Consider the following 22847-nt stretch of genomic DNA (forward strand, 5'->3'; position numbering starts at 1 on the left):
CCAGGTTTTCAGTTCTTTTGTGATAGCCTTCGAAATCTGTTCAGGGCCTCTCTTTTTTTATCATCTTTGTTTCTCTTCTCTCTGGGCTGAAAGAATCAAGTCTCCCCACCCTGCTATCCATATGAATATTTTTCTCTTTCTGTATGCTGGCAAATTTGAGTTACTTGATAGTTCTTCCCATCTGGTAAACCACTGATTTAGTGAGAGCAGTGCTTTTAGTCCACCCTAGTGCTGAGTATCTGTGAGGGATTTTTGCAAAAGTTACCAGTGTTTCTAACTGAAATTTTAGTTTTAACCAAACAAGAACTAGTGTAGTCTGAAAAGAAAACTCTGTAATTTAATTTGGTAACTTTATATTTATATCATAGTTGTAAATGTGTAGCTTCTTTTTATGCTTAAGTAACATGTTTCCATAAAGTGTAGAAAATTACTTCTGTGCTGTTTTCAAATTGAAGAATATGCATTAAAAAAAAAAACCATTGTGCTTCAGTCCAGGCTGTTTTCTAGCCATTCAAATATTTTGGCTAATATGCTCCATGTACTCTCTTCTGATGACAGGGGAATTGAGTGGATAAGCTTGACTGGGTTTATTTCCTTTGCCACATCAACACCTAACAATCTGGGGCTAGTAAGGAATGAGCTGCAGCTGGTGGACCTACCAACAGGTTAGTATTTCCTGAGAAATCCGTACGAGAGACTGACAGATTTGCTGGGGAATGACAAATGTAAGTTCTTACTACTTTCTTCTTTTTTTTTCCTTTCTGTTGTCATGACAAAATAAAATAATAAAGAGGAATTTTAACTGGTTCTGCTCTTCTGTCCTTGTGAAACCACGTAATGTGTTCCATCTGGTGTTCTAAAGACAGACGTGAAACAACACTTTTGAAAAGATGTCTGTGGCTTGGACTTGTTGTTAAAAGAATGAATATGAGTCAGCAGGAGGTTTAGAAGCATTCACACAGCTTGGATATTAGTGGTGTATTTTGTTCCAAAAATGCATATTTTCCAAATGGGTTTTGTCACAGTCTACACCCATTGTTTCATGTGCACCTGAAATAGTGTTGAACCATTTATTGTGGTTTGTATCAGCAACAGATAATTTTTCAAGGTAGGCCAGGCACGTGGCCAGAATTTGAGTGTGTGTATGAATGTAAAATGGGTATTTTAGTAATAAAATCTGATACTTCTATAAAGAATTGGAAGGGTTAAAAAATAAATGACTTTAAAATATATTGTTGATAGCAAAATTAACAGGTTATGTGTGGTTTTCAACTATTCTGGCCTTGTAGTGGATGACAAATATATTTGTGATTGAAGTCAATATTTGCACAATACTAGGAGGTATAATTTGGGAGATTAGACAGCCCAAAATAGGAAGCACTTCAATAATTTTAAATTATTTTTGAATGGGAAAACCTGGAACCATTTAATTTCTAATTGAAGAGCCTGAATCTTGTAACACATGGCTAATTCTGAATTGCTTTATATAGCATAAAGTGATTTTTTTTTTTTTAAGCTTATGGAAAAGACTCAATTTTTGTATTTCTAGGGTGCTGCACAAAGAGACTATTCTTTTAACATGTCAGTATTGTAATTTTTTTCCATATAATGTCTTTGTTCATATGTTTATAATCAAAACAAAAAAGATACGTACTGTGTAAAATTAATCTCATGTAAAATGTGATTTTGATTTTTCACTCAGCTTGTAAATCAGTGTTGAAACATTTATAAATATAAGTGATAAAAGGTTTGGTATTTCCACAGGCAACCAAGTTTCAAGTAAACGTGAATACCTGAGACCTTAGCATGTAATTTGCTTAAAAAATGTTACATTTCCTCTTTTAAAGCTTACAAGGCGTAACTACTTAACTGTTTGATTGTTAGTTCTTCCATCGCTAATTGGCCCAACTTTCTATTTTAGGCCTAGGAAAACTGTGCTGATTTCTATTTGTTTCATGAACACTTTGACAAAATTCTCATTTACATTTCTGAACAAAAATAAGGAAGAAAATTCCTAAGGTGTTTCATCACTAATGAAGAAAATAGAGCTGGAAGGTTTCCTGTAGCCTGGCCTCTGACATGAGAGCTCTAACTAGCATTGTTGATAACTAGATTTATTCACATAATTGGCATAAGATAAGTAATTTAGCTATGAGCAGCCATAAAAGTAGCTAAAGTTTGGAAACTTGAATTTTCCTTGAAAGCAAAGGAGAATGAAACTTGCATAGGAGATGCTGTGATATCCTGCTGTTTGTAGATCACTATTTTAGTGATATGTATAACGCCTTTAATTCTGCAACACTTTGTACAGGTGAAAGTTTTGTTGGGGATAAGATTTTAAGTTCTTAGGGTTTATTCTTTTAGCTGGAAAGAAAGAGAGAATGGTTCTGCTAAATGTAGAATGAGTTAGTACTTCACCATGGAAATACTTTCAGACTTAGTTTATGGCAGTGATAATTTCTCTTACAAAACTTGAAATGTACTCATGAATTTTCTCCTTGGGGAATTGAAAGTATATCTCACTGGCTTTGAGTGGAAAATAATAACTCTTTGAACTCTCTCTTTATTTATGTCATGTTGATGATGCATTGATTTCAGTAGTTATGCTCTGGAAGCGGGTCAAATATTGTGTTAGACAGTAGGTTTTACATTATATTTAGTCCTCTGAAACGCAATAAAACTTCAGCAATGACAAGACTAATGTAAGATACAGCAGGTTACTTGGAGATGTTCAAGTTTAGTTTGTAAACTATTTCTGCTCACAAACAGAATAGTTTATAAACTATTTCTATATTTATATTTAGTTTAGAAACTATTTCTGTTTTCCCCCATGTCATTATTGTGTTCCAGGCAGGAGCATTGCATTTCGTGGGGAGCGAGGCAATGACGAGCCAGCTATTGAAATGATAAAGGTGTCTCATTTGAAGTAAGTAGATTAGCCTTGTGAAGTTCATAAATCTTGCTGTACTGCATGAAGATCCTCGTGACTTAATAGAAATTCCAGGAAAAAAACACTCCAGAGAGTATAGAAAGATGTGCAACAGCATCAAGAGAAAAATACTTTACAATATTAGTTCAAAGTGCAAAAGCTGTGAATGTTTCTGTGGTTGACTTTGTCACTTCAGGATCCAATCACGTTGGAAGATCATTTGTTAATATTTTAGTTATTTTAAGAATTGTGTTCACTGAATGGACGTTTTGATAATATTAGGGAGAATAAAAGTGCTGAACAATTTTTGTCAACTTTGATTATGTTATGAGTTAGTTCCCTTTTCTATAAGATAAGACTTTCTTAAAACTAGAATGGCATGAGAGGTGGGATGATTTTTCATGTATTTATTAATTTTTCTAAGTATGTATTTCACACCTTTATAATAATTGTCTACTGGAGAACCACATGTGAGGTATAGTTGTTTGAGAAGTCAACTGATAAATGACCAAATTGTTTACCATCAAATCCTGCTTATTTTGAGATCAGGCTTGGACAGGAGGCCCTGGTCTTTATAGTATCAAAATAATAACAGTAGTATTCTGAGACATTACTTTACTTTCCTGTGTAAATGAAATTAGTGTTGAATTTAATAAGGCATTGTCTCTAAATTTTAAAAGTATTTTTCTTTACAGTGGATGAAAAAAATTAATGTTCTCTAGCTTGCATATGAATATTTTCAGAAGTATGTATGTGTTCCAGAGAATTTGGAAGAGTTCAACCATATAATGGTCTTATTAATTCATTAAAAATTAAGAACAGCTGTGGCTGAGATGAAGAGACTAGAAAGTTAAGTGAGAACAAGAAAGGATAGTTCATTTGAGTAGAGACTAATGCAGTTGCAAAGAGTACATATAGCTGTATTTTCAAGTTAAATGTGGAAAGTGGTGGATTGAAGGTGTTTTACTCATCTAGCTCCGCAGATGAAAGGTCTGAAGACATGACTGACAAGTGGTTTAGTGTAAGAGGATTTTATGTTCATTTATCACTGGATTAGGGAAGTGCCATGCGTCTGGAGTAGAGAAAAAAAAATCTGTCCAACCTACAGTCTTGGTATGACTTTCTGATATCTTGTGCAGTCATTGACTCAGGCTGAATATGGCTAAATTAGAGGTGCTGCTGCTTTCTCTAAATTACTTTGCTTGTCTTCTTTACTACTTGAGCAGTACCACCTGACAGAAATTTCTAATTCTTTTAGCCTTGAAGGAGGACTCTTTTTCAGACACTCTTTTGCACCTCAGTAACTCAAGGAAATCACAAGCTTCAGAGTGGGATTTGAGCCAGATTAATTTACTCTGCTTCCTTTTAGTTTTTGAGGGTTTCCAGAGTGCTGATATGAACAACAAGTGTGAAGTAAAATGCTCAAATTAAAATGGAGTGATTACTTTTGCTGTAGTAAATTCTTATTTGTTTTAGGCAGTATCTAGCTGTAGTATTTAAAGACAAACCACTGGAGATCTGGGATGTCAGAACATGCACTCTGCTCAGAGAAATGTCTAAAAATTTCCCTACAGCAACTGCTTTGGTAAGGAATAAAATCTGTTACTTGCTGTTTATTAAATGTAATATGTTGAGATAGTATAAAAATCGATGAATAATTATGCAGCACAATGTTACTGTATCTGTAGCATACAGGTAAGTGCTTTCCCCCTTCCGTTTTCATTTGTCATCAAATAGAGGCAAGAAAAAAGGAGGTACTGGTGGAAGAATCTGGTCTGCTCCTTGGGTGATGGAGGGAGGTGTCATAGAAAGCAATCTTCATCGAAATAGTTATAATTAACAGAAGAATCCCCAGTAAATTCAGGGAGTAAACATTTGTCTTTTTGATTTTTCCTGGACAATTTTTCACAGGAGTGGTCACCTTCTCACAACTTAAAAAGCCTGAGGAAGAAGCAGTTAGCAGCCCGAGAGGCCATGGCACGGCAGACGGTTGCATCAGATACTGAAGTTAGCAGCGTAGAATCTTCTGTGATCAGGTATTTCTCATTCTAATACAATGCTGTTCTGCATCAGTTGTTTTTCCACCATGTGCTGTTGTTCTATAGAACAGAATATTTTGGAACTGATTCTTGAGTACATACCGGGCAAAGCAAAGTTATCGGCCTCCCTTTAGCTTTTGGTTGTGGAACTTTGGTTTACTGCTGAATGAAGGTGTACCTGTTTCACTCAGGTGTGTCTGTAGCAGTCCATTAGTTACCTGGTTCTTGAAGTAAAACTTATTTGCCCCTGATATATGTATTTTTGAGCTGCCTCTGTGAATTAGTTAGGGAGAATTTGCCTTGCAATTATAATTTCAAGAAAGAAGTATTTGTGTCTCATTGTGTTCTCTTTAAAGCTTGTTACAGGAAGCTGAAAGTAAATCAGAGCTGAGCCAGAACATTTCTGCCAGAGAGCACTTTGTGTTTACAGGTGCTGATGGGCAGGTTTATCATCTCACAGTAGAAGGAAACTCAGTAAAGGACAGTGCAAGAATTCCTCCTGATGTGAGTTCCAATTTTCTATATCATTGATGCTTTAATTTTTCTTTTAGCTATGATTGCCAGAAAAAATACCAGGGATACGCATTGTAGTGGAAAGTAGTCATTAATGTGGTAGTTTGAAATATGAAATAAAAACTCCAATTTCAAAAACTGCAGCAATTCTGTTTTCACAATCATAACAGTTTTTCTATTGAAAACACTGTTGAAATAAATGATTTTTTTTATAAGTTAGAAATCTTCATAGGCCCTGACTTGCTTTCTGAATAAATTACATGACATATTTTCAAGAATTTTTGTAAAGCATATACAAAAATCTTGAATAACAAAGAGGATGTTATTGAAACATGACTATTCTGTTAATGGATTTTTTCTTGCATCATAAGGAGGGCTTGAGTGGGCCAGAGTACTGTGAGTTTTAAGTATGGTTTTTTTCCCAGTTACTCTGAAGAACAGTCTTTCTTTTTTTAGTTGTTCTTGAAGGCTTTGATAAATTGAACTTACAATTATTTTTGTTTCCTGCTTTAGTATATGCTAGTACTGTGATTAATGAGGTCTGTCATGTTGGTGCTTCCTTGCAACAAGAGACAGAGAAGTGATTTCCATTGTTTTAAACCCAAAATATCTTACAAGGAAATGTCTTTTGAAGCATATTGAAGCAAATATGACTGACTTGATAAATGCTTGTATTTGATAGAATTGTGTCTGTTTTAACTGAGCAGAATTTGGTCTATCATGTCATATGATATTTTAAAAAAATGAAATATTAATGTTGAAATGTTTGTTCCTATGTTCAGCTCTATTAATCACAAGATATTGTTCTTCTGCTTAAATATTTCCAGGGAAGTATGGGTAGCATTACATGTATTGCCTGGAAAGGGGATATCCTGGTTCTTGGGGATGTTGATGGAAACTTAAACTTCTGGGATTTGAAAGCTAGAGTATCCAGGTATGAATGCAAATTAAGTTTGACAAACATGAGATAATGAGTGTTAGAATGTGGGGATTTTTTTCCCCCCTCATTTTTGTTCTTCACTGTAGGAGGTCATCTGTGGTGTTTGAGGGGAAAAATGCCTACTGTGTTAAAATTCTCTACATTCATCTTTTGTGTTTTCAGATGGAGTAACATTTTATCAAAGTTTTTAAACTTGTTTCTTACGTTAAATCTGCAGTGGCTTCTGATAATGTGTTAAGTATTGTAGCATTCATTTCAATCATTTAATCTTTTTAGTTTTCATAATTTGGGTAGCCATTTGTGTGTGTATATATACATAGATAGATTGTTCTCCTCAATCTGTACAATATCAGGTTCTGCAACATTCATGGAAAGGATTTAACTACCCACTATATTAGGTATAGGATGATTGATACTAATCTTGTGCTTTTCTTTTCTTAGGGGGATTCCTACACACCGAAGCTGGGTGAGAAAGATACGTTTTGCCCCAGGGAAAGGAAATCAAAAACTTCTTGCAATGTACAACGATGGAGCAGAAATTTGGGATTCAAAAGAGGTAAGTGTCTGGTTTTTTTGTTACGCACTTCTTTGCAAAATATACATGTTACTTCTGAAAATCATAACGAGTCGGGGATTAAGTTTTACGTAGTCATGATTTCTTGCTGACAGTTGTATGATAAAGTTGTATGGCTTTTCTCAGAAGATGTTTAGTTCCTATAAAGCATTTTTAAGCTGTTGTCAGTGAAAAGTACCTTTCAGTCATAGAGCTGACAATGTCTCTGAGATACTCTGTCATTCTCTTGTAATGTTTTTGAAGCAGACATTGAAAATTTAAGGGGGAGTTGTCAATCTATCTGTGGACAAGAGAATATTTTTACTACAGGTTTCTTAACTTCTGTGCGTAGTTAAGAGTATGTATTCTTCAGTGCATGGATTTAATTTGTTAGGAAATATCAGAAAGCTAGACACTTGTTAATTAACATTGTATAGCTTCTCATCTTACTCAGAAATTATGTAGTAATGTTCACAAATCTTCTGGGGTTTGCTTCATAGGTCTTTCAGGGGATTATAGTACCAGGGGGAAGGAAAGATAATTGTACTGTTTTAACTTAGCCCCCTGGAGTAAGTTCAGGGTATGAGGGTATGAAACAGGAATTTTAATTTTTTTCTGTTCACTTTGTAATGAGCACCAACTCCGAACTCAGACACTTACTTTGAGCAATGTGAAACTCTCTGTTGATGATAAGAGTTGGACAGCAGATATGACCAACAACTGTGAATTATGTTGGCAGAGCAGAATATTATCCCATGAGTCTCTCCTTGAAGTACGTTTGAATAGTTTTGATGCCATAGGGTATTCCTCCTGTAGCTGTTCCCACTCTTTTTCTGGGACAAGGGAGTTTCCTACAGGAAAGCATTTAAAATTAATTCACATTTTCAGCTGAAAATCTCCCAGAATATCTGTAGAAATATTTTATAGTCTCAGTCTTATTATCTGTCCATATAATCCTCTCTTTAGAATTTCAGCTCTGCCTACAACCAGTTATCTGATATTTTCACATTTTTCTCTAATTCTCTCACTGCTAAGAGTAATCATGCTCTGAGAGATGTTGTCCTTTACGCTGTTGTCCTTTATGTCTCTCTAACTCCATGCTTTGCTCTAGAACAAGTGAAAGGAATGTTGATTGCAGTGGAGCCTTTGTTAATATTTCCTTATATTAACAATTGTAATGTTCTGTGGTGCTACAGAAGGGTTACAAAATGTCTAACTACTGACCTGTGGTTAGAAGTGCAGTTTAGAACATTTTGTTTATCTCTGTTTTGTCTGTGGACAATAAATCATCCTAGTCCCGTAATGTTATGTTAATAGTATGTCTAAATGTATTTCTAGACATGGTCAGTATTTATCAAGAAGGTATATTAAGGTTTATGAAGAGCATGAGTTAATTAATGAGAACCTCACTTCTGCCTTGATGTATATGCTAGAAGAGGGACTAGAATTAAAGAGGGAGTGCAAATTTCCATGGAAATTTTATGTCAGAAAAGATAACAAAAAAGGCAGCTGTACAGCTGTGCTGAAAAGGATCTTTTCTCAGCTCTCAACTGGGAAAAAGTATTGTTTCAGGGCAACCATGTGCCCTACTCCAAGGTTTCCAAATTCCCTACTCTCCAGAAGAGACCATTGTTAAAATGATTTATGACTAACTACACCTTTTATTGCAAATTTTGTGGTGTGCCTTGTGGGCGTGTGACAGAGTCTTACACTGTGTGATGGAGAGCCTACTAAAAATGAAAAATAACTCAACTTTTCAAGGTACAAATGGTGAGCAGTTTAAGAAGTGGAAGAAACGTCAATTTCCGAATCCTGGATGTGGACTGGTGCACTTCAGACAAAGTGGTCTTGGCATCAGATGATGGGTGCATTAGAGTTTTAGACTTGTCCATGAAACCATCGTGTTTTAGAATGGATGAACAGGACTTAATAGGTATGTTGATTTCTTTTTTGCTATTGACTGCTAGATACTTCATTTTGAAAGTGGACCATAAAAATGTTCAGCATTTCTGTTAGAACAGAGAATTGTCACATGCAGAGGGTTAGGTGTCCCTATAGTGGTTTTCAGTTTTCATAGATGCAGATAAATTTTTTTAGGCTTAGGTCATATGCATGGGGGTTTTGTACAAGTTTAATCTCCTAAATAAACTATACTTTTTAATATCTTAATTGGAATATAAATTAACTACATAAGAGCTTTTTGTACAGATGTCTAGCAAGTTGACCTAAAAAAGCATCTGTACATCAATTAGGTATCAGTACTTACATCACTGATATTCGTTACATGATTTTGAAACATTTGTTAATGTGTGAAAATGACTTTTCTAATATTTCCAGATATCAAAGACAGTTTATAGACTGATTCATTGCTTTTCAAAGTAGATTTCCCACTGAACTCTAAAATAGCAATATCAGTGCTGTTTGACTTTTTTTGCCATATGTTTAAGAAGGGAATTTAAATATTTAACTATTTAAATAGTACTAAGCTATATTTTTCTAATTTTTTTATTACTGGTGTTCCAAATGACTCCTCTTGTTTTGGTCTTTTTGGTCAATCCTGCCTTTACTCATAGAATTTCCTTAAAACATGTAGATTCTGACTAAGACGTGTATTAAACAAAATTGTGATGTGGGGAACTGTGGTGTGGGAGTTGAGGAAACACATACTTTGTCACTATCAGCTATTTTTACTATCAAATGAATGTTGTGTAATATTAAGCTATAAAAAATTAATGTTCTAAAACCAAGCACACTGAAATTAGGATATGCCAGGGTTAAGGTTGTCTGTGATTTAGCTGTCCTTCTGCCTCTACACTGTGATAATCTTTTAATTACAAAATCACATTTACAAGATTCCTATATCATTCACTGCATATGAAGTACAGGGAATTGCTGAATATTTAATAACGTATCTGGTTGGTGCTTGCTTTACTTCTAAGTCACTGGGTAGCTTTTGCTGCATATCATCCAAACCTCGTACTGAATACAGAATTACTGACTTCTAAATTTGTATGACAGCAGTTACTACTATAATTTCCATCTAATTTCTTTGCTAATATAGACATGTATTAAACTTCACAACATCCTTTTTGGATGATGGGTATTAATCCTGGTATTACACTGTAGAAACTACGATTGCAAAGTAAAACTAAAACATGCATTATGGTACATTTTGGTATAGCTGTACTTATTTTCCAGCATGTCCTTGTAGTAGCAATAATCATCATATACAGCTCTACTTAATGCCAGTATAAGGTATTCCAGAAGTCTGTGGCTAAATTCAGTATGGAGTGTCCTGAAATTCCCACTTGAGCATGGTTGACAACCCTGTACCTTCTATGAAATGTTTTTGCTTGAGTGTAAAGATAAGCTTTTGCGTCTAGTAAAATGCTGTGTATATGAAAAGACTGTGATTTATGATATTCTTCTGGTGCTTGCAAACAAGGTGGTACATTTTATGGTTACTGAACACAGTGATATTGCACATTAGCCACTCAACAATGAATGTTTTTCTTTTGTTTCAGAGCCTGCATGGTGTCCCTATCTGCTTGTTCCAAGGGCTTCGTTAGCTTTGAAAGCATTCTTGTTGCATCAGCCATGGAATGAGAAATATTCTTTAGATATTATAAACATGTAAGAAGAAATACATATCTCTATATAAAATATTACTCCTTTTTAAAATCCTACATCTTTTGTTAGTCTTTCTGTGCAACTGTTAGACATATAAGTTTCCTCGGTCTTTGGGACAGTCAAAAAGATAATAGCTTCACTATTTATTACTAAAAGTAATAAATAGAAAAGTCTTTAAGGTCAAGTGTTTTATTTCTTTTGACTTTCAGTAGCACTTGGCTATTGAAAACTGCTGTCTTTAAGGTACTGGCAATATTTTAATGTCATTTACAGGTTATATTACTTCAGAGAACAACTGTGTGTTCTCTTTCTTCAAGAAGTTAATGTAATTATAGTCAGAGTTGGTTCGTGAAGTATAATTGAAAGTGATAGTCTAACTGATAGTCTAATAGGCCTGTCTTTACTTTTAGTGCACCATGCTTCACATCATAGTAGGAGCACCTTTTTCTATCCTTTATTGTGTTCGTGTGCTGTTGGTGGTCACATAATAATGGGCTAGGCATTGTCATTTTCATTAATTTCAAGGTTAATGAATAAAAGAAAAGTGGGAAAAGAAAGATTGGTGGCACCAACTCTGAGGTTGAGAGAAAACAAAAACAATCTTTTGTTACTATTTTGGAACTAGTAACTAGATGAAGAATCTTGCATGAATGGCTTGCCATAAGAATGTTAAAGATTGTTAGATAGTTTCCATATATGTTCTTGTGTTGGTAATACAGGAAACCTTTTCTTTTTTTTTTTTTTTTTTTTTTAATCCAGTGATTATCTGGAGAATGAAAATATTAAAAACCTTCTTCAAGAGCAGTTGAATTCATTGTCCAAGTAAGACTTTTCCTATTAATATTCGAGTAAGTTAATGAATTCAGAGAAGGCAGTAAATCTGAAATTTGTGGCAATTCACAACTTAATGAAGAAAGAATGCTTTTTGCTTCTCTAAAGACAAGCTTGAGTAATGACAACTTTTATTTTAAACACAGTTAACTTTTATTTTTATGTAATTACTGAGGGTGGTGCTTTATTCATTTTATTGAAGATTTTAAATTTTTATTTCTATTTTTTTCTAATTAAAAACCATAATACAGTCTCAAAAATATTTTTTTTAAATAAGCAAATTATCTCAAAGTAGTTTGGTAAATGTTGACTCAACAGTCAAAGTGTACTGTTCTGAATATGTAAAGTGTGATGGAAGTCAGTATTGAATTTTTAACATGGACTTCTCATAGTAGTGGCTGACAACTAGAGATTTAAAGATACCGATTAGGGTTAGTATATAATTTGTAATTGACTGGTGAGCATTCGTAATATTTTAGGCAACACTTCTCAGTGATGTGTGGTTCTTTGATGTTGGTCCAGACTGCATTGGACACTGTTACTTAAATGCTCCAAGGTTTGTTAAGATCTTTAAGCTTTGAGGAAGACAAGACGAACAATTCTAAAAACATTTTATTGAAGATATATTTCCAGTGTAATGTTCACGCACATTGCTCTGCTTACGCAGAAAACAGATTTTGACATTCCATTTAATCTATGAAAATTATATTTGAAGCTAGAAGTTTTTCCATTTTCCTTTTGTGCTTTTGTTCAGTAGGATGGAAAAGATAACAGTGTATTTTTATCCAGTTAAAACATCTGTAGAAAACCTAAATTCATGCATGTGGATCTCCTATGCTATGGCACTACATAGTTGCAAAATTATTTGTAATAAAATTAATCTTGTAATTTGTAGAATCACTGCAGACTAATTTATAGCTTTGTATACACCCTTGTGGTTGTTCCCTTTATTACAAGAATAAGGTGTTCCTGATGGACTCACTGTTTGTATTTAAACTGGTAGGGTGACTTGCTTCTTGAGATCAATTATGTTTCGAACTATGTATACTTCCTGTGGTAATTGTTTTGATGGAAGCATTTTTTCATTTCAGAAAAGAAATTATGTATTTTGGGGTTTGATTTTCTCAATTTGTAGGTGAAATATCCTATTTGCATTCAAAACCAACCAAACAAAAAAACTTGCACAGCATTTTACAGATTATTTATGGTCTTCTCTTTTTGCAGTGACATAAAGAAACTTTTTCTTGATCCGGATTTTACTTTCTTGCAAAGATGTCTCCTAGTTGCCAGGTAGTAGAGATTCAGATAACTATATCAAATATTTCCCAATAAAATCTTGATCCTATTAAGTATTCAGCTAATTCTCCTTTAACTCTGTGCAATTCCTAAACTACTTTGTTACCCATGTATTAGTGTTTTCAGGACTGAGATGGGACATGTTACCTTACTGAAACAGTTTTATTTGCTTGGTGGATGCAGAGAACTTCCTTCAGTCTTGGTGGTATTTTCATAAATGCAGTTCTGCTAACTACATTACATTTAGTTGTACAATGTCCAAAAATGTAATTCAGAACTTCACAACACACAATAAATTATATGCAAACAGGGAAAGGCCTGTTTTTTATTTCAAATGTATTTGTTCTGTGGTGTTGTTCTGCCTAAACTGTAGCTAATTTTAGTCTGTCTATATTCAGAGGTGTTTTTCAAACTTAGTAACTTTCTTGTAGTTGAAAGAGGGTATTAGTGATTAAGTGTAAAGTAATAATAAAATATCAATTTCCACATATTTATATGCTGAACATTCACTGAATTTAATTACTATTGTAACAGTCGTCTTATTTATCTAGCTTGCTGAATGTCATTCCTTAATCTTCTCTTGTAGTTTGTCCCATTGATAATGCAAAGTACTTGTGGTGCCCACAAGAATGCATGGTCTTCATAAAAAGAGATTTTAAATGTGTAATATTTCTATGTGGCATTTGAAAAAATACGAACATATTTCACATCCTGATTTGTATCTTCTCAGACTGTATGGAGATGAATCTGAGCTGCATTTCTGGACTATTGCTGCCCACTATTTGCACAGCTTATCCCAGGAAAAGCCTGCAAAACCAACAGACGCAGCTATCCTTCAAGAACAGTTGGTTAATCCCTTGGATATATGCTATGACATACTGTGTGAAAATTACTACTTCCAGGTATTTCAAGGAGTCCAAAAATATATTTAATAAGAATGTCATCAGCACAATAAACACTCAGCATTGTAACCTTCGTATTATCTTACAGCTTTTCACTATACATATTTCACTTTTATTAGTAACATACCACTCTGGATTAAATCGCTCCCTATTATTTAAAAATAGGGGGTGTTCCAAAAACTCTCAAAGTACTTCCATATCTTTTAAATGCTTGTTTTTATTTCTTATGGTAGTCTTACATTTAAAATGTCTTTCCTTCTTTGTGCAGAAATTCCAACTTGAAAGGGTAAATCTCCAGGAAGTGAAGAGATCAACGTATGATCATACCAGGAAATGTGCTGATCAACTTCTTCTTTTGGGCCAGGTTTGTGGGTAATATTTGAATTTTTTATTCTTCTTCCCTGTCCATTTTATGTACTTATGCTATTCAAGTAAAGTTTTGTCTAACTCGTATGTGGTGTTTCATACTTTTATTCACCTTGTGCATAGACCTTGTGCTGTCTTAATATGTTATTACACTGCAGACTCTGTGTAATGAAATGGTATATGGTAATGTTTGGTGTTACCTCCGTAAGACTATTTCATTTTCATGGGAACCCTGTAAAAATCTTTCTTTCCATCTTGTGACTAGAAAAGCAAAAATTACATTTTGAGTTTCCCAGAAATAACTAAAACTTAACATCTTTGGGATGACTCAGTCTGCACTCAGTACTCTCATTTTAGGTAACTGAGGATGTACCTAAGCTTCTGGCAGACCTGTACTGAGCAGTGAGACACAGACACACACAGAGCTGCTCACTGAGACCCTGATAAGAATATTGTTGCATTTGTACAGTATATATCATGAGCTGTTCCCTACTAATGCAGTTGTGCTGCATCTATTTCCATAAATAGCTTCGGTGTTACTAGCTCGAACGTAAATGATTTCTATGCCACTGTACATTTGAGCAAGTCAACAAATGTTACCAGTAAAAGATGCTAGAAATATTTAGTCTGTAGATAGTCTGTTTAAAATGCCAGTTTACAGAAGTTAAAAAATGCCAGTTTATTGAATCACTGTATTTTAATCTGTATTTAATGTGTTTTTTCATTATTTCTGTAATTATCTAAGCCATCAGTTGACTGACCTCACCAAATTGACCTCTCTAAAAGTCAGGCACCTCATTTTAATAAGAGGCAGAGATGACATGCCTGCAGTGATTCATTTGATTTGGAGACAGGTGTCTGCAGCCAGTGTAATGAGCCCCACTGGTTAGGTGCTCAGCTGTAGCTAAACATTTTAAATGCATGAATTCTACCTTTGTTTTAAAATATCAAGTATTGAATCAGTCCTTGAGATCCTGGCCAGTTTCTGCATCTTTACAATTTTATTTCTTCTCTGCTTATTTTAAATGCTTCTCTTCCTTTTGTAACTCTGCAAAATATTATGTAAAAAAGGAAATAAATATTCTGAATTAATTTTTTCTTTGGTGTCTTCCAGAGATGTTAGCCTGTGATTAAATATTATATTCATGATGGGTGTTTAAATGCTATCCTTACTCAGGATGCTTTATTGAAATAGGATCTTCATTATTACTATGCTGGTAGATATTTTTGTAGTCTGTTTTAGAATTATTAACATATTTGGAATAACAATATAATATTTAGAAGAAGAAGAAGAAGAATCTAGAGAATGTATTTTGAATAATAATATTTAGTTAATATTTAGAATTATTGTTATTTGTTCCATGTCTTTAAAAGGGTAAAAATAGAAAGACTTGTTTAAAAGTGAATATGTTGTGGTCAAAGTTGTATTATTTTCTCTTGCCAGACTGACAGAGCAGTACAACTACTGTTAGAAACAAGTTCAGAGAATGCACATTATTACTGTGATTCACTCAAAGCTTGCTTGGTCACAACTGTCACCTCATCAGGTCCCTCTCAAAGTACCATTAAACTGGTAGCAACCAACATGATAGCCAATGGAAAGCTTGCAGGTAAAATGTGACTTTAATTTTATGTTTGCTTATAAACGAGTAATTCTGATCTTATTAAGGCTGCTGATGGAGGTGGGAGAGCAGAAAGTTGTAACATCTTATATGTTGCATATGTTATAGTATGCACTATCCTAGAGTACTTACCACAAAAATGAGCAGTAACTCAAGTTATAAAGTTCAACCTGTATTGAATAATTTTCATTGGAAAAATGTATTTCTGGAATACTTCTCTTAGCAACTGTTAGCACTAAAAGAGGTTGAGCACATAAAGCTACTTATTTTCCACTTCCTAATTAAAGAATTAATTAAAAAATACTTTCTTATTGCTGAAATTGAAATACGGACTTAGTTTCCTTTCCAGTTCAGAACGTGCTTCAAAAAGTGTGTTTACTTACATGTACAGGTAAACTTTGCTTCCATATGCAGGTTAGTTTTGCTTAATGCAAGAGATGTTCACAACATGATGATTGACTGAAATATTCAAAGACATGCAGAGAAAATACAAATGTCTGTACTTGCCTGGAAAAATACTTTCTACTCTGTGGACAATTAACACTTCACTCTTAATAATTACACTATGGGCAACATTAAATTAAAATAAAAGATGATTTATGAAATATGTTTATTTGACTTACAAAGATCATTATCTCTTTATGATGAGAAGTCCAGTGAACTCCTTGTCATTTGTATTTAGGACAAAGATAAATGACAGCTTTGTGATGTCCTAAGCTGTAGCACAGGAAAAAGATATGATAACTGACAACCAGGCTATATGGAGAGCCAAGTGGTAGAAATTAGGGTTTTTCAACATCTTCCTATGCCAAGAAGGATATAAGAAGGGTCCTTTTCCTGGGGATGAATGATCTGCTCACACTTATATAGCAACTCTTTTTTCCCTTAACTTATTATATAGTGTGCTTGTTATTTTCCAGAAGGTGTACAGTTACTGTGTCTGATCGATAAGGCTGCTGATGCTTGTCGCTACTTGCAAACTTATGGTGAATGGAATCGTGCAGCATGGCTTGCAAAGGTATGTAATTTCTCGATTTTCAGTTTGCTAACATAAATGACCTACTTATTATATGTAGGTATGAAGGCTTATATGGGTGCTAAAGTTCTCCAAAGTTAAAAAACTGAAACATCAATTTGAAATATCATCACCAGTTCTTATCATCTGTTCAGCTATAACAAGCCAGTCCATTCAATTAGTGTTGACAGATTCTTCTTCAGCCTTTTGACTACGGGGGTCTGCCCTTGTCATCCAAATGACAGGATTTGAGCTTAAAAATTGTTGGAATACTCAGTTTGCTAATTTTTGAGCAGTGATTTGTGAAGTTGCATATAGCTGCAGCAGTACAGAATTCGTAAACAACTACAAAAAGCGACTCCTGGAAGTGGATAAGTAATTAGGCAGTGACTTTGTGCTGAGCTCCATGTAGCATGTGTACTGATTTTAAAGTTAGCACCAACCACGTAAATTTGCATCAACTTCTGTTTTGGTATGCACATGTCTTTACAGTAAAAGTACTTAGACGCAGCATTAATTCTCCAAATTATAGTGGACAGGAAGCAGTAAGGATGATCTTTCAGTGTCTCTAAGTAAAATTTCTGTTACGTTTCCTGCAGAAAGTATGGAAGAATTAATATTCAGATTTTCTAAATGAGTGAATCCCACTCTTAAGAAAAATAAAGTTGTTTTGTCCTTAACTCTTCAGTAAAGGATAAAGATTTCTAACTTGATACTTGACGTTTTAGAAAAGCCTTGTGGTAAAAATAACGTTAATCATGTAAATATGAAGTGGCCATATGAGTCCGTACTCCACTCCATACTGAGTGGAGTATTTTTATACCTGTATATTTCTAATTTTCCTTTATATTGTATGAATCCAAGGGATAAGTGTATTTTTTTTATAAAAACTTGTAAATTCAGATGCTTTTACTTCTGCCCAAAGTGTTTCACTGAAAAAAAATGAAACAGGAGCAGAATGCTCTCTTTAGTTAGCAGCTGAGAATTCATAACTGGCTTTCCCATCTCTTAAAGGTTCGTTTGAACTCAGAGGAGTGTGCTGATGTGTTAAAGCGTTGGGTAGACCACCTTTGCTCTCCACAAGTCAACCAGAAGTCCAAAGCCATTCTTGTCCTCTTGTCACTTGGATGCTTTACAAAAGTTGCGGAGATGTTGCATAGGTAAAGATGAAACACCACAATCTGTATTTTGTCTTGTCCAAGATTTGTTATTTAAGCATTTGTGATTCAGAAGTCAAGGGAGAGGGAGGGGGTCTGCAGTTTGATTTCTGACATTTGTTTCTATTTTAGCGTGTTTTTCTTTAATTAACTTTAGCCTCAGTAGCACATCATTTCTGTCTGCTTGAACTGATCTTTTTGTTGCTGTTTCAGTAAATATACTGGCATTTAATTTACTGCAGACTTTAAGATTGCTAGCACCCATTGACCAAGCAGGAACAAGTTATAGTAGCTATGATTATTTCTGAGTAAGTTGGGCTTTGATCTTTCAAAAATTTTGCATCGAATGTTAGTTACTTGCGTGTAAGGAGGAAGAGGGGGTGCAAGAAGCTTGGGGAGAGGGCAGCGCCAGACTGACCGGTGCGAGGGGAGCACGAGGCAGGACGTGGGAACAGTATGACCTGTCGCTACGTACTGCCTGGGACCAGGGTAGCAGCATTCACTGCCGTGACGAAAGCACCCAGCACTGTTGTGATGTAGTGAACGCTCAAGGACTGGGAAGCGTGAAGGTGCAGAGAGTGAGGTAGAGCAACACTGGAAACGGAGAGCAGTGTGTGTTGTGGGAGTGTGGGTACATGCCGTAGTGACAGCTAAATGGTGATGCTGTTTGACCTTGGTGATGATCGGAAGCCTTGTTCAGCCCTCAGTGCAGAAGAGATTTGCCACTCCAGACCTAGGTGCAAAGTTTTAGAAAGCCTGTGTGCAAGTGTTTTGATGCGATGTCCTGGAATACCTTTCTTTTTTGTGTCCTAACAAATTATTCTCTTTTTTTTTTTTTTTTTTCCATTTAACAGTATGAGGTACTTTGATAGAGCGGCTTTATTTGTCGAAGCTTGTCTGAAGTATGGGGCATTTGAAGTTAATGACGATACAAATATCCTTTTTCTGAAATCCTGTTTTTGCATCTGTGTACTCATACACAGTGAGTATGCGTGAGCCAATGTTAGATGAACTAGCCTGCATGGGAATAGAAGTTCCTATTTTTATTTTTCAGGTTGTGTAGGTTGAAGGTAGTGTGAGGAAACAAGTGAAAAGGAGTCATTTGCATAAATCCATAACACTACCTCCTCCTGGTGCTCTGAGGCCTGTGGCACTGGAATACAAAGTAAAAGTGAAAAAAATAATCATAGCAGAGAAAAGAATGGATGATAAAATGTTCTTTGCAGAACTTGGAAGTTATTACTGCAGCCTGTATAGTGAAATCAGTGGTTCAGTTATCTTTTAAACACTGTATCTCAGGAAAAAAATCCCTTCATTGAACCCCTCTATACACCAACATACTGTTTTAGTGATTGAAGTCTTTTATGAAGGAGTCAGTTCTGAGACAGTGAAAACAAAGAAAATGAAAGGTCGAGATCAGATCAGCTGATTGCTTAATACAGTCTGCACATTTAACCTCATGTTCTGGAAACTCTGAACAGTTACTCTAATTTATTATTTATTGCATATAATACAAATGCATATGTAAATAATGCCTGATTGTGTTTTATGGAGTCATCACTGATGTCAACGTGATGAAGCCACTAATAAGTCATGTAGGTAACTCCAGATATAATTAGTGACCAAATCTTGTAGTATGACCTTACAATTTCTTAAGTTCTTTTGTAAGTTATGACATAGTATTATGGTAGGTACTTATGCATGTCTGAAATTTATCTGTTCTAGTTTATAGCACTCTGCATATTACCTGATAAATGCTAATATGCATTCAAAAGTAGAATTTAAAGCACCTTTTTTGTCTTTATTTGTGCTGGAAAATATTGAATTAGCACAATTGGCAGCAATGTTCAGCATTTTCAGCTTGGGAGAGCTAAGGAGTGAGAAGAAAAAAAAAATTCCAAGTTTTTTCATTTTGCTCTTAATTTGTGTTTTCCTTAATGCTTCCTTTACATAAGTTGATCCATGCTGTATACGCAGATTATGCCAGAAGCTTGAAGCTCCTGGGCTTTAAACAGGGAGCTATTCTTTTTGCCTCAAAAGCAGGAGAAACTGGTAAAGAGTTACTGACTGAGCTCAAACAGCCTAAAGAGGAAGTGACACAAGAGTAAGAATTTTATGATTATGAGGAGATTTGGGTTGTCTATCAGACTGAGATTCCACTGTGTGAAAATAACATTTTTCTTTTGAATCGCTGTAATAGCTGGTATGTGTGATTTGAGCAAATATTGTTAAATGTGTGTGGAGGCAAGATTAAGAACTGGTTTATGTTTATTTTTGTTAAAATTGTCTTCACTTTCACGAGAGGGGAAAGAAGCCTATGACAATATTACACAAGAATATTTCCAACTTTTTCAACTATAGAAGAAACCAAATTTAAAAATGTGCTGAAAGAGTTCTATACCTGTGTAAAAGTCTACTCCATTTACTTTTAAAAATGAAATCTTTATAGTTCTTCACTACTGTTGTATTTATATGTATAAATGTTTCAATCTGTACTATAAAAATATAAATATATTTAAAGAATAAATAGAGATCACAAAACACACAGTTCTTTCCTGGAACACTGTGTTTTCTCAATCCAATTTCTCTGTTTAAAATTAGTGTTATTTTAAATCAGTTCACTGGATTGTCATTTTCATAACTGTCTGGAATGGAATATTTAACAGGTTTACTTACGAAAGTCTCCTAACATTCCAAAAAATCCATGAAACATCCTTTTTTTCAATTAAGGTATTGTTATATTCCATGTTATTCTTAAGCGTGCACTCCCTGCACACCTTAGGGACTAAATTCTGCCTTGTGTTGACTGGTTCATGGGATCAAAGGATGAGAGAAGATCCTACCTCAAAATCAGCAAGGTAGGCTCCTGCAAGAATATTCAGGAGACTGCTAACGCTATCTCCACAGTTATTGTTTTGTTTGTTATTTGAATGTGTGATTAACAATAGGTAAAAAAAAACCCAACTATTGTGCAAAGCCAAAATGCTGGCTTTTTAATTAGATACTTTCTATGCTAACACATCTTATGGTCTAGATACTTAAGGATGCCACCAGTCACATCTTTTCTCATTTTTGTGCCAGTATTTCAGTACGTAAGTACTTGTTTTCATTATTGTTTCTTATGTCAGATATATCTTTTCTATTCATTACTGACTGAGCAATTTTACAGCCAAGGAGTGGATGCTGATGTTAAATTGCCGTTGCAAATTGATGACTGTGGCATGTGAAGATCAGTCTTGGCTAAAAAAAAAATAAAAATATTCTTTTTACAAAGTTGTTGGAGCTACTGAAGTTTAGTATGCAGTAGTGAAAACAATCATATCATGTAAAAGGTCTCTCATTTGAATCTAATTCATGGCTTGTCTACATTCTCCTTATGTTCGAGTATTTGTGGATACGTATTCTGCACTCCTTCCTAGAGGAGCACCAGCTTTGGGACATCTCTAACTCCATAAAACTTAGTTCAAATCTAAAATAGCATTTCTGATAAAATTTGAAAGGTTAGGCTTTTCAATAATGATGTTTTTTATACAAATTGAAAATGTGAGTTTCATCGTCCTAAACAGAAAAAGTGTTTTAACTGCAATGTATCTTAATTCTTCTTGCCACATCTTACATACAACACAAAATACTTTCTGTTCAGTGTATTATGAACAGTGCTTATATAGTTACTTTAGCTTGGGAATACAAGCATACAATGAAATTTGCCTTAAGTATTAACTGGTGAGCAGCAGAGTTGAGCAAAATTAACTTGTCATTAACAATGGCCTAAATTCTGGGTCACGTTGACTACTACAACACTCCTCGATTCCTACTCTTGTGTTTGGTAGCAGTACTCATGGGCAAGGTTACTACGGAGTTAATGTAAGCACATGCAAACTTGTTGTTAGAATTGTTTGTCAATGGGTCTCTGGAAAAAAAATCTGCTTTAATGTACACTTGGATTTATAAATCTAATGTTTTTAAAAGAAACACATTGCAAAGGCCTTTTAATACTGGATGTTTCTATAAACTTTAAGTGTGAAAGTTGCAGAATACTGTGTGGCATTCCCAAGTGAAACCTTTATGATGAAAATAGAGTGTAAAAGTGATTGAAAAGTTTATTTAGATAATAATGCTGTCACACTACAATAATAAAAACAAAGTTTCAAAATCTCTGTGTCCTTATTTAATACAAAAACATCATCTGTTGCACTGGGATTGAATGCTGATTGTGTAATTGTTGTCATTTTGCCTTCTGGGCCAGCACAATGCTCAGGGCTGGTATTAGTAGAGGAAGTGATTGTCCTTTGTACATATTAGTCACCTTTTCTGTATTAGTACTAATGAAACGTTGGGTTTGAATAGTATTAAGTCTCAAGCTTTACTAGCAAACATAAAATTTGTGCAGGTTAAATTAGAGCAGGACATTGTCTGTGCTTTCTGATTTTTTTAAAAGCACAGAAATAAGTGATGAAAGAAAAAAGCTTCCTTTCTGTCTTCATGCTACCCTGCCCTGCAGACAGTAATACAAGACTTTTCCTTGCTTCTCAGCTGATGCCAGCGAGATTGCACATCTTGGTTTTGTCTAGGAGGCAGGTACGCTTACATCAATGTATGTAATCAACTTCTCAAAAATTGGAAATGCATTCAGCAATGCTGGGATCCACGTCAGTGCAGTCTTGTTTTTCTCCTTCCTAGTTCACATAACTTTCCTCTTGCCTCTTAGGATTCTTTTGTCACTTTGGCTTAGAAGTTGTTTAAAAAAATACAGATAACTGTCTGATGTATAATTGGCTTGTACAGTATGAAATGTGTGAAGCTTCTCACTTGTATGTTTGAAGGACAAGCCCGAGAGTTTGGAACATATAAAGAAAGTGAATGGAGTGAATTTTTAAAAGTTTCCAATAAATATGATTTTAACTCCTTTAGAGCCCTTTGAGAATTCCTTCCTCAAACCACTGAATAGTCCCAGTAGCAGCTGAAGTTTATAGTCTGTATTTTCCAGGTTTTGCATTTTGAAGCTTTTGTCAGCAGTGAAGTCTGTAACGCAGCCATAATTCTGGAACCTGTGT

The 22847-nt window shown here is 34.6% G+C and overlaps 1 protein-coding gene across 7 annotated transcripts in view; it reads left to right on the forward strand.

Annotated features, from left to right (window-relative positions):
* Positions 1 to 21946, forward strand: part of WDR11 (WD repeat domain 11) — a 50170-nt gene extending 28224 nt beyond the window's left edge. For 5 of the 7 annotated variants that reach the window (XM_075026519.1, XM_075026520.1, XM_075026521.1 and 2 more), the window contains 18 exons: positions 559 to 665; positions 2851 to 2926; positions 4406 to 4514; positions 4841 to 4965; positions 5325 to 5472; positions 6309 to 6415; positions 6863 to 6977; positions 8736 to 8907; positions 10499 to 10607; positions 11364 to 11426; positions 12660 to 12725; positions 13462 to 13633; positions 13902 to 13997; positions 15444 to 15609; positions 16542 to 16639; positions 17651 to 17796; positions 18648 to 18727; positions 19744 to 21946. In XM_075026519.1, the coding sequence (XP_074882620.1) occupies positions 559 to 665; positions 2851 to 2926; positions 4406 to 4514; positions 4841 to 4965; positions 5325 to 5472; positions 6309 to 6415; positions 6863 to 6977; positions 8736 to 8907; positions 10499 to 10607; positions 11364 to 11426; positions 12660 to 12725; positions 13462 to 13633; positions 13902 to 13997; positions 15444 to 15609; positions 16542 to 16639; positions 17651 to 17796; positions 18648 to 18727; positions 19744 to 19901 (2113 nt within the window). In that variant the 3' untranslated portion in view covers positions 19902 to 21946. Of the gene's footprint in view, positions 1 to 558; positions 666 to 2850; positions 2927 to 4405; positions 4515 to 4840; positions 4966 to 5324; positions 5473 to 6308; positions 6416 to 6862; positions 6978 to 8735; positions 8908 to 10498; positions 10608 to 11363; positions 11427 to 12659; positions 12726 to 13461; positions 13634 to 13901; positions 14006 to 15443; positions 15610 to 16541; positions 16640 to 17650; positions 17797 to 18647; positions 18728 to 19743 lie in introns of those variants that run through there. The other 2 variants (XR_012650180.1, XM_075026524.1) reach the window with 2 other exon arrangements.
* Positions 21947 to 22847: the final 901 nt, after the last annotated feature.

The sequence above is a fragment of the Buteo buteo genome, chromosome 4 (assembly GCF_964188355.1).
Source record: "Buteo buteo chromosome 4, bButBut1.hap1.1, whole genome shotgun sequence".
Taxonomy (NCBI): domain Eukaryota; kingdom Metazoa; phylum Chordata; class Aves; order Accipitriformes; family Accipitridae; genus Buteo; species Buteo buteo.